This window comes from Mobula birostris, chromosome 2, assembly GCF_030028105.1.
Source record: "Mobula birostris isolate sMobBir1 chromosome 2, sMobBir1.hap1, whole genome shotgun sequence".
In the NCBI taxonomy this organism is placed as follows: Eukaryota; Metazoa; Chordata; class Chondrichthyes; order Myliobatiformes; family Myliobatidae; genus Mobula; species Mobula birostris.
The window spans coordinates 10,766,190-10,780,302 of record NC_092371.1 but is presented as its reverse complement, the minus strand read 5'-3'; the positions used below and the strand labels follow the sequence as shown (position 1 = coordinate 10,780,302).

The 14,113-nt window shown below is 48.2% G+C and overlaps 1 protein-coding gene across 1 annotated transcript in view; it reads right to left on the bottom strand.

The window, feature by feature from the left end:
- The window catches only part of itga10 (integrin, alpha 10), a 181,141-nt gene that overhangs the window by 46,985 nt on the left and 120,043 nt on the right, over positions 1-14,113 (bottom strand). The window contains exons 12-16 of the mRNA XM_072282845.1: positions 12,533-12,681; positions 11,303-11,446; positions 5,582-5,785; positions 3,643-3,773; positions 1,583-1,749 (exon numbers count right to left, since the gene is read on the bottom strand). Coding sequence (XP_072138946.1) covers positions 1,583-1,749; positions 3,643-3,773; positions 5,582-5,785; positions 11,303-11,446; positions 12,533-12,681 — 795 coding nt within the window. The remainder of the gene's footprint in view (positions 1-1,582; positions 1,750-3,642; positions 3,774-5,581; positions 5,786-11,302; positions 11,447-12,532; positions 12,682-14,113) is intronic.

The window sequence follows — 14,113 nt, the reverse complement described above, 5'->3', positions numbered from 1 at the left end:
CACTTCCCGAAGCACGTGCTGTATTATTTTTCTCTCTCAACCATTTCTCACTCAACCATCTTGCTGCACTTCAACAGGTAGATGGTCATCTCAGGTTCGTTTAAAACTTCCTCATCGCCACTGCTCCGTTTTGTAACTCCAAAACATAAACTAATTACAAGAAAGAGATGAGAGCTGGGAATAATGTGTCTAACTTTGTTTTTACTTTAAGCAGGATGTACACATATGACTTGGTGGCATGCTGATATACAGAATGCCATTTATGTACTTTTACATATAACCTACAATCTATTTATCTATCTATCTATTTATTTATTGACACAGCGTGGAATAGGCTCTTCTGGCCCTTCAAGCTGCACTGCCCAGCAATTCCCCGATTAAATCCTAGCCCAATTGCGGGACAATTTGCAATGACCAATTAGTTTACCGACCGATATGTTTTTTGACTGTGGGAGGAAACCAGAGCACTCAGAGGAAACCCATGTGGTCACAGGGAGAATGTACAAATTCCGTACAAGGCAGCAATGGGATTTGAACCCGGGTCGTCTGTACTGCAATGCATTATGCTAGCCACTACGCTTCTGTGCCACCTGTCTGTTGTTTACATAATAATGAATTATGTAAACAATAAAGAATGCTTAGTCAAACAATATATTTACAATATTACTGAAATATGAAATACGCAACAGGGATCTTATAGAAACATATACAATTCAGAAATGAATAGATAAGTGAACCAGATAAGTGAGATTAGAACTAGGTGACATAGCCTCAAGATTCCGGGGAATAGATTTAGGATGGAGGTGAGGGGAAACTGATTTTCCCAGAGAGAAGTGAATTTGTAGAATTCTCTGCCCAGGGAAGCAGTAGAGGCTAGCTCATTAAATATATTTAAGGCACAGTTAGATGGATTTTTGCATAGCAGGGGAATTAAGGGTTATGGGGAAAAGGCAGACATGATCATATTGAATGGTGGAGCAGGCTCAACCAACCCAACGGCCTACTCCTCAAGTTCAAATTCAAGTGTAATTGTCATTCAACCATACACATGTATACAGTTAAATGAAACAGTGATCCTCCAGGCCCAAGCTGCAAAACACTGTAGATACAATCACACACAGCACCTATCGTTACCATAGCACATACAGCCACAAATTAATATTAGCAGAGGTCCGAATGTCATGGCCTGTAGATTGATGGTGGATGGGATGTTATCCTGGAGCCATGTTTCTGCAAGGACAAGTATGTAGCAGTTCCTCATCTTGTGCTGGGTCAGCCACAGATGAAAGCAATCCATCTCATCTCCCAGGGAGTGAACACTGGAGAGCAGGAGCACCGGCCTGCAGAAACCAGCGCCCAACCTAACCCAGATTCCAGCGTGCCTGACGTGTCCCTGTTCTCCCCCACACCACCTCCGGCGTCTTCTCCCCTGAATGGCTGTGGCATGAGGGCCTGGTCCACGCAGCAACCGAGGCCACTTAGCTCCCCCACCGCTGGTCTTCCCGTTGAACCAATGAGACGAAACCTGCTCCTGTTTCTTATGTTCGCATTTGAAAAGTGCAATCACCAATGTTACACTTACCGAGAGTGTTGTTGGCCAGTCCAGGCGACTTGGCCCTAGCTGTGAAACACACCATGGCAGTCACACAGGTGACATCTTTGCCGTTTATTCGGCAGTTCCGCTGCAGCATGTTGATGGAGGATGGACTGAATTCAACCGACACGTTCACCAAAACCACACGGAGCACCCTAGAGGAAGGAATGAACTGAATAAGAGCCCTCGTAAGGCTGGGAGAGAAGGTGTAGTGAGGAGGGAGTGGGATAGAGAGAATGGGGAAGGAAGAAGCAACTTCGCTCCCCACCTCCGACCCGGATCAGTAAGTCATGGGGTTCAGAAGACCGTGCAAGAACCAAGGTCAAGAGCCAGGGTTCAAAGTCCGGAGAGCGGCAAGTCCTGGAGTTGATGAAGGAGGTCGAAGCCCAGAAGTTAAAGACCGAAGTTGGTGAGTCTAGAGGTTGGAGGTCAGAGGTCAGAGGCCTGATGTTTGTGAGTCTAGGCCTGGGATTTGAGGTCAGAGGCCCAGAAGCAGCCTGCCGTGTGTGTGTGTGTGTGTGTGTGTGTGTGTGGGAGGGTGGGACAGCGACTTGCTTTGCTGTTGTTGCCCTGTTGTTCTGCTGAACATTGTGGGCATGCCATGTTGGCAAGGAATGTGTGGCGCCTCTTGCGGGTTGCCCCCAGCGTATCCTTGGGATGTGTTGGTTGCTAACGCAAACAACGCCTTTCACCGTCTGCGTCAGGGAATGTGTGATAAATGAATCCGATTCTCAATCAGAGCAAGTGTGGGTGAAGGGGAGGGGGAAGGAGTTTGTTGGTGGGGGAAGAATGACATAATACCACATACAGGGAAGAGGAAAGTGGTATTGAGTGAGGGAAGAGAGAGAATGTGAGCAAAGGAGAGAGACAGACAGTCAGAGCAAGGGGGGGTTGTGAGGGGAGCAGGAGGGGAGAGGAAGGACATGGTGGTTACAGGGCATGAACTGAATGAAGGGAAGAGAACATGGAAGGGAGGGGAGAGGGAATGAGTGAGGGCCAAGGGAGAGAGTGAAGGGCAAGGCAGAATGGTACGGGGAAGAGGGAGAGACCCCGGAGGCAAGGGGAAAAAATTAGGGGTGAAAGACATTTTTGTTAAAAAAAAAGATTAGCTTTGCTTGTCACACGTACATTGAAGCCCACAGAGAAACGCATCTTCTGCGTCAACGAGAAACACAGTCCGAGGATGTGCTGGGGGCAGCCCGCAAGTGTTGCCACACTTCTGGTGCCCACAGCTCACTAACCCTGACCCGTACGTCTTTGGAATATGGGAGGAAACCGGAGCACCCGGAGGAAACCCACAGGCCACAGGGAGACCATACAAATTCCTTCCAAACAGCGGTGGGAATTGAAGTCCATTCACTGGTGCTGTAAAGTGTCACATTAGTCACCTTGCTAGCATGTGGGGAATTATGAGTAAAGGGGGGGAAGTAGAGGGGCAAAGAGAGAGACCATGGGGGAAGAGCTGGGTACTGGACTGGAATGGGACAGTCCGTATTTCTGTGAACAGGTTTCGGGAGTGCAACTTGAACCCACCGTCTTTTGACTCACTGAGTGACAGCTGACACCTGCCACCGGACTGTGATAAGCAGTGGTAGCCAGTCCTGTCACTGACCCAGGGCATGGTGAAGCCCCAGGTGCACTGTAGAGTAGTGGTTAGCACAATGCTCTTCAGCAGCCATCTGCAAGAAACGGGTGCGATCCCTCTCACTGACTGTAAGGAGTTTCTACGTTCTCCCCGTGACCACGTGGGATCCCTACGGCTGCTCCAGCTTCCTCCCACAGTCTGAAGGTCGACAGATCAGGGTTAGTGAGTTGTGGGCATGCCATGTTGGTACTGAAAGCGTGGCAACACTTGCAGGCTGCCCAGCAACATCTTCAACACATTTCAATGTACATGTGATAAATCTTTATTTTTATTAAAACGGGCCCTCCCTTTAGTCTGCTACAGTCAGAATAACCCGTAGGATTTAGCCTGAATTTGTGGTGGCACAGTAGCTTTAAATGGTGCCCGAGGCAGGGCAGTCTCGCACCACGTTCTGCCTACTGACCCGAAAAGCATGGCTCTGCCGAGAGCTCCCACTGCCACGTCGATCAGTCCGTCTCCATCCACGTCCATCTGCCCGTCCGCGCTGCGGCCGAAGTACCGCAGCCCTGGGTCCAGAGCGGAGGCAGCAATTCTCTGGGAAAGAAGGAAGTGTACAGTGAACATCCCGTGCACCAGTTCCAGCGCCCCCCTCACAAATGACAGCGGCAACGAGAGCGCCCTACCTGCTTCCAGGTAGCCCCACGCAAAACGAGTTCACGGGATCACAGAAGGATCCCATTCAGCCCATCAATCTTGTGCTAGCTCATTGAAAAAGCTCTCTTGACTTCCTGACCAACAGACTGCAATCAGTAAGGACCTCCACCACGATTACTCTAAACACTGATTCCCCACGGCCCCCTACTCCACTCCTCGTGCACTCCTGACTGCGTGGACAGAAACATTGAAACAGCAGCCACTGTGTTGTGCTGTTGGAAGAAGACTCCTGCACACACTCTCTCTCTCTCTCAATAGTGACTGAGCGTCTATTGGTCCTCGAGTCTGGGGGACTCAGACAAGCGACACAGCAGATTGTAACGTCAGAACAGCGAGCTGCTGGTCTCTCTTCTCTATGTTGCAGGAGCGATCTCTCGCTCTGAGATGTCAGGGTGTTGGGATGGACAGTAGTTTTTGCTGGACTCTAGATCATGATCTCTGGGGGGCTTTGCTGGTGGGGACGGGGGGGGGTACTTGATGCTTTAGCTGGAGCAAGTTGGGGGAGGCGGAGGATTGATGTTTTACTGCTGCTTATGTGTGGGAGGGAGAGAGGGCTTCGGGGTTTTAAACTCTCTGTCATTCATTCTTTGGGGTGTTTTCTGTTTTGTGGGTGTTTGCAAAGATTAAGAATGTCAGGTCCTCTGATATTGAACTATTGAACTACATCTACGCCCTTGCAGATGATACCACTCTAGTGGGCTGTACCTCAAATAACAAAGAGTTGGAGATCAGGAAGGAGATAGCGAGCCTAATGACATGGTCTTATTACAATAGCCTTTCTCTCAATGTCAACAAACTAAAGAGCTGGTCATTGACTTCAGAAAGGGGGTGTGGTGCACATGTTCCTATCTGCATCCATGGTGCTGAGGTTGAGAAGGTTCAGAGCTTCAAGTTCCTGGGAGACAACATCACCAGTAGTCTGTCCTGACCCAACCGCGTTGATGTTACACCCAAGAAAGTTCTCCAACCCCTCTACTTCCTCAGGAGGCTAAAGAAATTCGGCACTTCTCGCCAATTCATATTGATGCACCGTAGAAAACACTCTGTCTGAATGCATCACAGCTCGGTACGGCAGCTTCTCTCCCCATGATCACAAGAAACTGCAGAGGGTTGTGGGCACAGCTCAGCACAGCACAGGAACCAGCCTCCCCTCTCACTGCCTCAGTAAAGCAGCCAGCATCATCAGAGACCCCACCCACCCTGTTCATCCTCTCCCCTTCAAGCCCTCTGATCAAAGTGAACACCAGTTTCAATTGTGGCAAAAGACCATAAACATAGGAGCAGAATTAGGCCATTCAGCCCATCATGGCTGATTTTATTAACCCTCTCAACCCCATCCTCCTGCCTTCTCTCCATAAATTTTGATGCCCTGACTACTCAAGAACCTATCAACCTCCGCTTTAAATACACCCAATGACTTGCAATGAATTCCACAGATTCACCAGTCTTTGGTTAAAGAAATTCCTCATCTCTGTTCTAAGGGGACATCCCTCTATTCTGAGACTGCGCTCTCTGGTCTTAGACTCCCCCACTATAGGAAACATCCTCTCCACATCCACTCTATCTAGGCCTTTCAATATTCGGTAGGTTTCAATGAGATCCCTCCTAATGCTTCTAAACTCCAGCGAGCACAGGCCCAGAGCCATCAAGTTTCCCTCATACGTCGTCACTTCCGGCTGCAGACCGACCTGTTTGTGGGCTGGGAGGATAGTGTATCGATGTCCGTGATAGACGTACACCGCTCCACGATGATTGTCCTCCAATGGGGCCCCGACAACCACATCATTAAAGGCATCGTAATTTAGGTCAGGAACTGCAGTGAGTGTGTACCCAAAGCGGGCGTCTTGCTTTTTGGCAGTGGTGCGCAGTGTATGGGTGAAGACCAGGGAATGCTGGAGAGGAAAGAGAAGTCAGTGATACTGTCATATTACAGTCATAGTCATATTTTATTGACTTGATTGACTCATCCTTGCACTCAACATCAGTAAGACCAAAGAACTGATTGTGGGCTTCAGATCAGGCAAGACAAGGGATCAGAAGCGAAGAGAGTGAGCAGTTTCAAGTTCCTGAGTGCCAATATCCCTCAGGATCTACCTATTGATGCAAATACAGTAGCTATATTTCATTAGGAGTTTAAGAAAATTTGGTATGTCTCTAAAAGCACTTGAAAGTTTCTGCAGAGGTACTGTGGAGAGCATTCCTACGGGCTGCATCACCATCTGGTATGGGGGGGGGAGGTGTGGAGCTATTGCGCAGGATCAAAGTAAGCTGCAGAGTTGTCAAATCAGTCAGCTCCATCATGGGCACTAGCCTCCATAGTATCCAGGTCATCTTCAAGGGCCAATGTACTGTCCATCATTAAAGACCCCCACACCCAGGTCATGCCTTATTCTCACTGTTACCATCAGGAAGGAGGTACAGGAGCCTGAAGGCACAGACTCAACGATTCAGGAACAGCTTCTTCCCCTCTGCCATCCGATTTCTGCATGGATATTGAACCCACAAACACTAACTCGCTACTTTTTAAAATTTCCATTTTTGCACTAATTTAACTACTTACTGTAATTCACAGTTTTCTCTCTATTATTATGTAAGGGGTTTCTTCTTTTATGTCACTGCGTAGTCTAATTAAAATGGCTTCTTTGTTATGTTATAACTGAAATGGCTTCTTTGTTATGTTAACTGCTGAGAAAGTCCTCCCGCTAGTAGTTTGTTTGGATCATGTTACTGATAAGAGGATGAACAAACCAATTGGGAGAGATGTTATTATTTCTGTGCGTCTGTAAGTTAGTGTGATGCGCGGGGTTTTTGGGCAGAAGGCGGGAGACAGAGACAGAGGATGGACCAGGTGCTGTGAGTCCGCTAACGGGGTTGGACCCCGAGCAGGAGTCCAGGGTCCAGGGTGTTCGGCGAGGAGAGGAGACGGAGGCGGACCCGTGTACAGCGTCTGGTCGACCACCGTTGTTGGTCCCAGGCGGCCGGTTGAGGTGGTCCGAGGGGTCACAGGGTGAAGAAGGAGGGTCGCGAGCTCCAACTTTTATGCAAGAAGAGATTGAACTTTGATAAGTGTGGCGCCTTTTATTTTCCTTTTATATTTTATTCTCTATTAATTATATAGTCCCAGTAATATCTATAAACTGCAAATCATTTAATTGTATCTGGTGTATTGTCTGTTATTTGGGCGGGGTGGGGTACATCACACAGCATCCACACAAACTATTACCCAGTTTGGTGGGGCCGAGGGCTGTTTCCCTAGACGACAGTGAGCCAAGCGACCCTGAGGGTGGCCGGGGGGGGGGGGCTACAATTATGTATTACATTGTAGTGCTGCCGCAGAGACAAGTTTTGTGACATATGGGGGTGATATTAAACCTGATTCAGATTCTGATCCTGTTCAAACACCACGGTTACTGAGGAGAGGGAGCTGCACGCAATACTCCAAATGTGGACTAATCAAAGTTTCATATTTCTGCAACATGAATTCCCAGCTCACAAACTTAGCACCCCAACCAATGGAGGCAAAGACTCTGTACCAGGGGTGGCGAACCTATGGCACTCATGCACAAGATGAGTAAACTTTTTGATGATACATGACACACAGTGCCACCCCTCAACTCTTTAAACCCCGCCCACAATACATAATGATCATCTTTACTCTCAAGTGAAGCAGAGAATGCTTTTTGTTACAACCCAAGAGCAGTGAGATTTTCACAGGAAAGGTCTCGTGCCTGCTAGGCACCAGCTAGATAGTTGTAAGAACACGTGATAATACATTTTGAAATCGTCACAGACCTGGTGTGCACATCGGTGCTTGGATAGTAAATGGTTATAATAACATTTTAATTCTATTTCCTATTCCCATTCTGACATGTCAGTCCACGGCCTCCTCCACTGCCGCAATGAGGTCACTCTCAGGTTTAAGGAGCAACACCTCATATTCCATCTGAGTATCCTAAAGGCATGAACGTTGATTTTTATAACTTCCAGTAGTTTATCCCCCTTCCCCTTCTCTCCATTCCCCATTCTGGCTCCCCTCTTACCTCTTCTCCTAAACTGCCCACCACCTCCCTCTGGTTCCCTTCGTCCTTCCTTTCTTCTATGACTCAACGTCCTCGCGTATCAGATTCCTCCTTCTTATGCCCCATTATCTCTTTCACTTTTCACCTCCCAGCTTCTTACTCCATCCTCTTTGCCACCTACCCACCTTCCCCCTCACCTGGTCTCACCTATCACCTGCCAACTTCTTCATCCCCTCTTTCTCCACCCTCCACCCACCATCCCCTCACCTGGTCTCACCTATCACCTGCCAGCTTCTTCATCCCCCCTTTCACCACCCTCCACCTACCTTCCCCCTCACCTGGTCTCACCTATCACCTGCCAGTTTCTTCATCCCCTCTTTCCCACCCTCCCACCCACCTTCCCCCTCACCCGGTCTCACCTGGTCTCACCTATCACCTGCCAGCTTCTTCATCCCCTCTTTCCCACCCTCCCCTCACCTGGTCTCACCTATCACTTTCCAATTTGTACTCCTTCCCCTCCCCCCACCTTCTTATTCTGCCTTCTCCCCCTGTCATTTCCCGTCCTGATGAAGGGTCTCAGACCAAAACATTGACTGTTTATTCCTCTCCATAGACGCTGCCTGACCTGCTGAGTTCCTCCAGCATTTCATGAGTGGTTGCGGTTATAATAACAATATTCTTTAGAAATTATGTTATTTTGCAATTGCCTTTTTAAAAGATTAATATTAATAATTTTTGTACATGTTTTCTAAACTGCTTAATTTAGTTCAATCTCCTGTTACAATTTTTATTAATAGTAAAATAACAAATACATGTAAATAAACAATAGGACTCCTTGTCTCTCCTTAAAAGGTCCATAATTTTGTTTTCCCCAGGGAAGGCGGAAGAGAGGCCAGCCAAAGGAAAGCTGGTGACACAACCTTGAACATGGGCTGTACCTGGGGTCAACTTGAAAGTCAGGTCCAGGACAGAGGAATCTGGCGAGCTACCGTCAACAGCCTGTGCCCCAGTTGAGGTGATGGGTTTAACTAATTAAATAACACGAGAGAGCTTTTTAGAAGATTGTTGTCAGCTTGGTCAAAAAGGCTTGCCAACCCTGACGTACACCTTCTTTACTGCTGTACCTGGATTGCAAAATACATACAGCACACCTCCTTTCACAAACTCCATGATGAGTCTCCAGCATCCAAGGTGAAGTATCAAAGCAGCGAGTCCCAACACCACAGAACCCAAGGAGGGAGGAGTGATGGGGGGGGGGGTGTCTCTAATTTATCTTCCATCTTCCCTGTAATCCACCTCCATCCCTCACAACACCCAAGTACCTTAGGCTAAGTACGAGTGTGCTGAAAGTCTTTAACCATGACTTTCACCACTGGGCTAACTCCACCTTGGACAGTCCCAAGCCCCGGCTGTGAAAGGAAGAGGGTTGGACATAGGGCTAGCAACCCCATCTGGTAACAACCCAGAGCCACAGAAACAGCATAAGAACCTCCAAGGATCTCATCCCTGGGGGAGTAAGATGGGCTACACCTGGGGAACGGCTTGAAAGACTAGCCCAGGACAGAGGACTCTGGCAAGTTACCGTCAGCCGCCTATGCCCTTTTGGGGTGATGAGCTTAACTAACTAAGTAACTAATTTACAATGATAATAATAATCTCTGATAACAATGATAATCTCAAAATTACCATGGCACCTTAGAAGATAATTGATTTTAGAAGATAATCTCTGATAACAATGATAATCTCAAAATTACCATGGCACCTTAGAAGATAATTGTCAATTTGGGCACAGGCTCTCAAAAAGGTTGGCCACCCCTGATGTCCTGACCAACCTATCTAACTGTGTTGCTACTTACAGAGAGTTATAAACTTGTGCCCCGAGATTCTGCTCCTGCCATTTACTGTACACTTTCCTTTTATATTTGACATCTCAAAGTGCAACAGCTCACACTTGCCTGTATTAAACTCCGCCTGCATTTATTGTCCATCTGCAAATGCCCCCTGAAAAGGCGATGGTGAGGCGCGTTCTTGAACTGCTGCCAAGTCCTTCTGGTAAAGGCCTGGGGTTTAGACCCCGCAACAAAAACATCACATCAGGATCCATGTGACTTAGATATACACATAGAACCCAGAACAGTACAGCACACTACAGGCCCCTGATGTGCTGACCTTTAACCTACTCCAAGATCAATCTAACCCCTCCTTCCCACATAGCCCTCCACTTTTCTTTCACCCATGCGCCTACGTAAGAGTCTTCTAAACGTCCCTGATGTGTCTGCCTCTACCACCAGCCATCACATTCCACACACCCGCGGCTCTGCGTAAAAAGACCCACCTCTGACATTCCCCCTTTACTCTCCTCCAATCACCTTGAGAGTATGCACCCTTGTTTTAGTCATTTCTGCTCTGGGAGAAAGACTCTGATTGTCCACTATTATCTTGTACACCTCTATCCAGTCACCTGCCATCCTGTTTTGCTTCAAAGAGAAACAGCCTAGCTCACTGGAAGGTTTGCTGCTGCAGTCTCTGCTCTGCCAGTTTGCTGGGGAAGTCAAAAGCCCAATGTAAATTTATTATCAAAGTACATATGCATCACCATACGTTACCCCGAGATCGGTTTCCTTGCAGGCATTCACAGTGGATACAAAGAAACACAACAGATTCAAGGAAAAACCACACACAAAGACAATCAGCCGATGTGCAAAAGATGGACAGACTACCCATCTCTGTGGATCCACGAGCCAGCTGGAGGCTGGAGGCTAAAGGCGGCCTGTCCTGAGATTAGAGGAGTGCGTGTGTGTGTGTGTGGGTGGGAGGAACAGGACTGGTTTTGCTGTTGCTGTGTTCTGTGTTGGTCTGATGAACGCTGTGGCAATGTTATGTCAGCGCCGGAATGTTCTGCAACACTTGCGGGCTGCCCCCTGCCCACACATGGGTGTGTTGGTTGTTAATGTGAATGCTGTATGTTTCGATGTACACGTGATACACAGATCTGAACCTCAATACGAGTCCCTCGGCGGTGAATGCCCACAATTTGGGAGGCATTGTCAGAGCAGTAGGGTGCGGCACGGTGGAGTAGTAGTTAGTGTAACGCTATTACAGCGCAGTGACCCGGGTTCAATTCCCGCTACTGTCTGTAGGGAGTTTGTATGTTCTCTCCTGACCACGCAGGTTTCCTCCGGGAGCTCTGGTTTCCTCCCACATCCCAAAGGTGGACAGGTCAGTAGGTTAATTGGTCACATGGGTTTCATTGGGCAGCAGAGGCTCGTTGGGCTGAAGGGCCTGTTACCGCTCCCTATCTCTAAATAAATAAATACACAAAAGATAATGACCTGGGGCTGAGTGCATACTGCAGAGCCAATTCTACACAATTTCCTGCTGGTCACCTACCTCCCGCACTCTATAAACATAGACCTTTCCCGTTTCCTTGTGGCCATCTCCGAGATACATGGGAGCTGCGACCAAAAGCACATCTGTCACCGTGTCGCCGTCCACATCCACCGGGCAAACCTCACTTCCGAAGTACGATCCGATCTGTAACAAAGCGGACGCCGGGGAAAGTTGCGTGAGAACTGAAATAAAAACAGGCGCGGTAACGTAATCGTTACCAAAGCGATCACCGATCGGGGGCTAATTCCAGCTGCTGTCTGCGAGGAGTTCGTACGTTCTCCCCGTGACCATGTCGGGTGCTCTGGTTTCCCCCCACATTCCAAAGATGTACGGTTAGGGTCAGTGATTTGGGCGCATACTATGTTAGCGCCGGAAGCATAGCGACATTTGTGGGCTACCCCAGCACAAACCTCGGACCGTTGACGCAAATAACACATTTCACTGTGTGTTTTGATGCACATGTGACAAATAAAGCTAATCTTTAACACCTTTTCTTTAACATGAATACGCAGGGAATAGAGAGGCAGAAGGGTGAGGTGCAGACAGAAAGGATTAGTTGAATTGGCATCATGCTCGGCACAGGCTTGTTCCTGTTCTAGACCATAAAAACAAAACACACAGGAGCAGAATCAGGCCATTCAGGCCATCGAGTCTGTTCTGCCATTTTGTCACAACTGATTTATTATCCCTCTGAATCCAGTTCTCCTACTTTTTCCCTGTAATTTTCGGTGCCCTTACTAACCAAGTACCTGTCAGCCTCTGCTTTAAATATACCCAATAACTTGGCCTCCACAACCGTCTGTGGCAATGAATTCCACAGATTCACACCCCTCTAGCTAAAGAAATGACTCCTAATCCCTGTTCTGAAGGGATGTCCTTGTATTCTGAGGCTGTGATCTCTGGTGCTAGACTCCCCCACTACTGGAAATATCCTTCCCATTTCCACTCTAAGGCTGTCAATATTTGACAGGTTTCAGTGAGATCCCTCCCTCGTTTTTTGAAACTCCAGTTGAGTACAGGCTCAAAGCCATCAAACACTCCTCATATGTTAACCCTTTGATTCCTGTAATCATTTTTATGAACCTCGGACCGTCTGTAATTGCAGCACATCTTTTCTTAGATAAGGTGCCCAAAACTAGTTACAACCATAATGACACTGTACTGCCCTTTGTTCTAAATCTAATCAGTGACAGCAAAACCTGCAGACGTGTGCGCGGTTTCAGCCCCTACCTGTTCTCCGACCAGGGACTGGTGAACAGTCAGGTTCCCCTTCCTGTCCATGTTGAAGAGAATAACCTTGCCTTTGTGCTTGAATCGGGGTGCCCCCGCCACGTACACACGTTGGCCATTCTTCCGTTTCAGGGATGACACGGTGTAGCCTGCAACAAGGAGAGCACACGTCAGCTCCAGCCCAATCTAAGGCAGTCTCACCTCCCGGCGTTCCACAGAAAGCAGGCTTGGTGCTACCCCAAGTCACAAGAGGACCTAGTTTTGATTTTAAATCCTTGGTTAGAACAGCCATCACTACACGAACACATTGTGAAGCCTTCATTGGTCGGGGTCAACGTGTATATTGCGTCCAAGCTGACTACGTATTAGCAAACCAGTACACGAGCCAGGGCATACAATATGGAGAGTGAGCTGTTGCCCATATAGCAGGCTCCCTCTCTCCACGGAGCTGATGAATCTGCAGAAATGGCAGAGACCGACACAGTCTGGCGCCAGTGGGGTCACAGGAGTCGCCAGTCAGCCTTGAACTCCACGTAGGACTGCCTCAGGGACTCCAGCTCTGGAATTTTCCCTCGGGGTTTACTCCCGAAGCCTTCCCCATGAGTGGGTTCAGCCACAAAGCAGTGGAGATTTGAAATCAGTATTTTCTTTCTCCTAGATGAAATGCCAACCTCAGCTGACAAGCCCCATGTGCTTGGAGCGACTAGTTTTAGGGTGCCAGGGACCATAAGATAAAGGAGCACAACTGGGCTGGTCGGCCCATCGCGTCTGCTCAGCCTCCACCATTCCATTGTGGCTGATTTACTTTCTCTCTAACTCCATTTTCCTGCCTTCTCCCCTAACCTTTGATCCCCTGAGTAACCAAGAACCTATCAACCTTTAAACATGCCCAGTGACTTGGCCTGAACAGTCGTCAATGGCAATGAATTCCACAGATTCACCACCCTCTGGCTATAAAAATTCCTTCTCATCTCTGTTCTAAAAGGGCGTCCCTCTATTCTGAGGCTGTGACCTCTGGTCCAAGACTCCGCCACTGAAGGAAATATCCTCTCCATATCCATTCTAACTAGGCCTTTCAACATTTGATTGGTTTCAATGTGATTTTCCCCCCAACATTCTTCAAAACTCCAGCGAGTACAGAGCCAGGGCCACAAAACACTCCTCATACATTAACCCATTTATTCTCAGCATCATTCTCATGAATCTCCTCTGGAGCCTCTCCAACACCAGCACATCATTTTCTTAGATAAAGGGCCCAAGGCCGCTCACAATACTCCAAGTGCAGTTTGACCAGTGTCTAAGAGGTGGCATTTGCCTTTGCCCCCTCTCCCATCAGTAGAAATGGTTCTGCTGGGCTTAGTAACTAAGCCACACATGAAGGCCAGGAGCTGGACTTGGTTGTCAGAGGCTATTTGAGGCCCACTGGGGCTATTTAATAGGTACTGGGAGCTTATCCCCACTACCTTCCCTGGCTATGACAACCTTAAGTTGGTATTATTTGCTAAAGGACGTGTACAAGTACCTCCTATTGCACTCTGTAAACATAGAGCTTTCTCATTCCCTTGTGCGCATCTCCAAGAT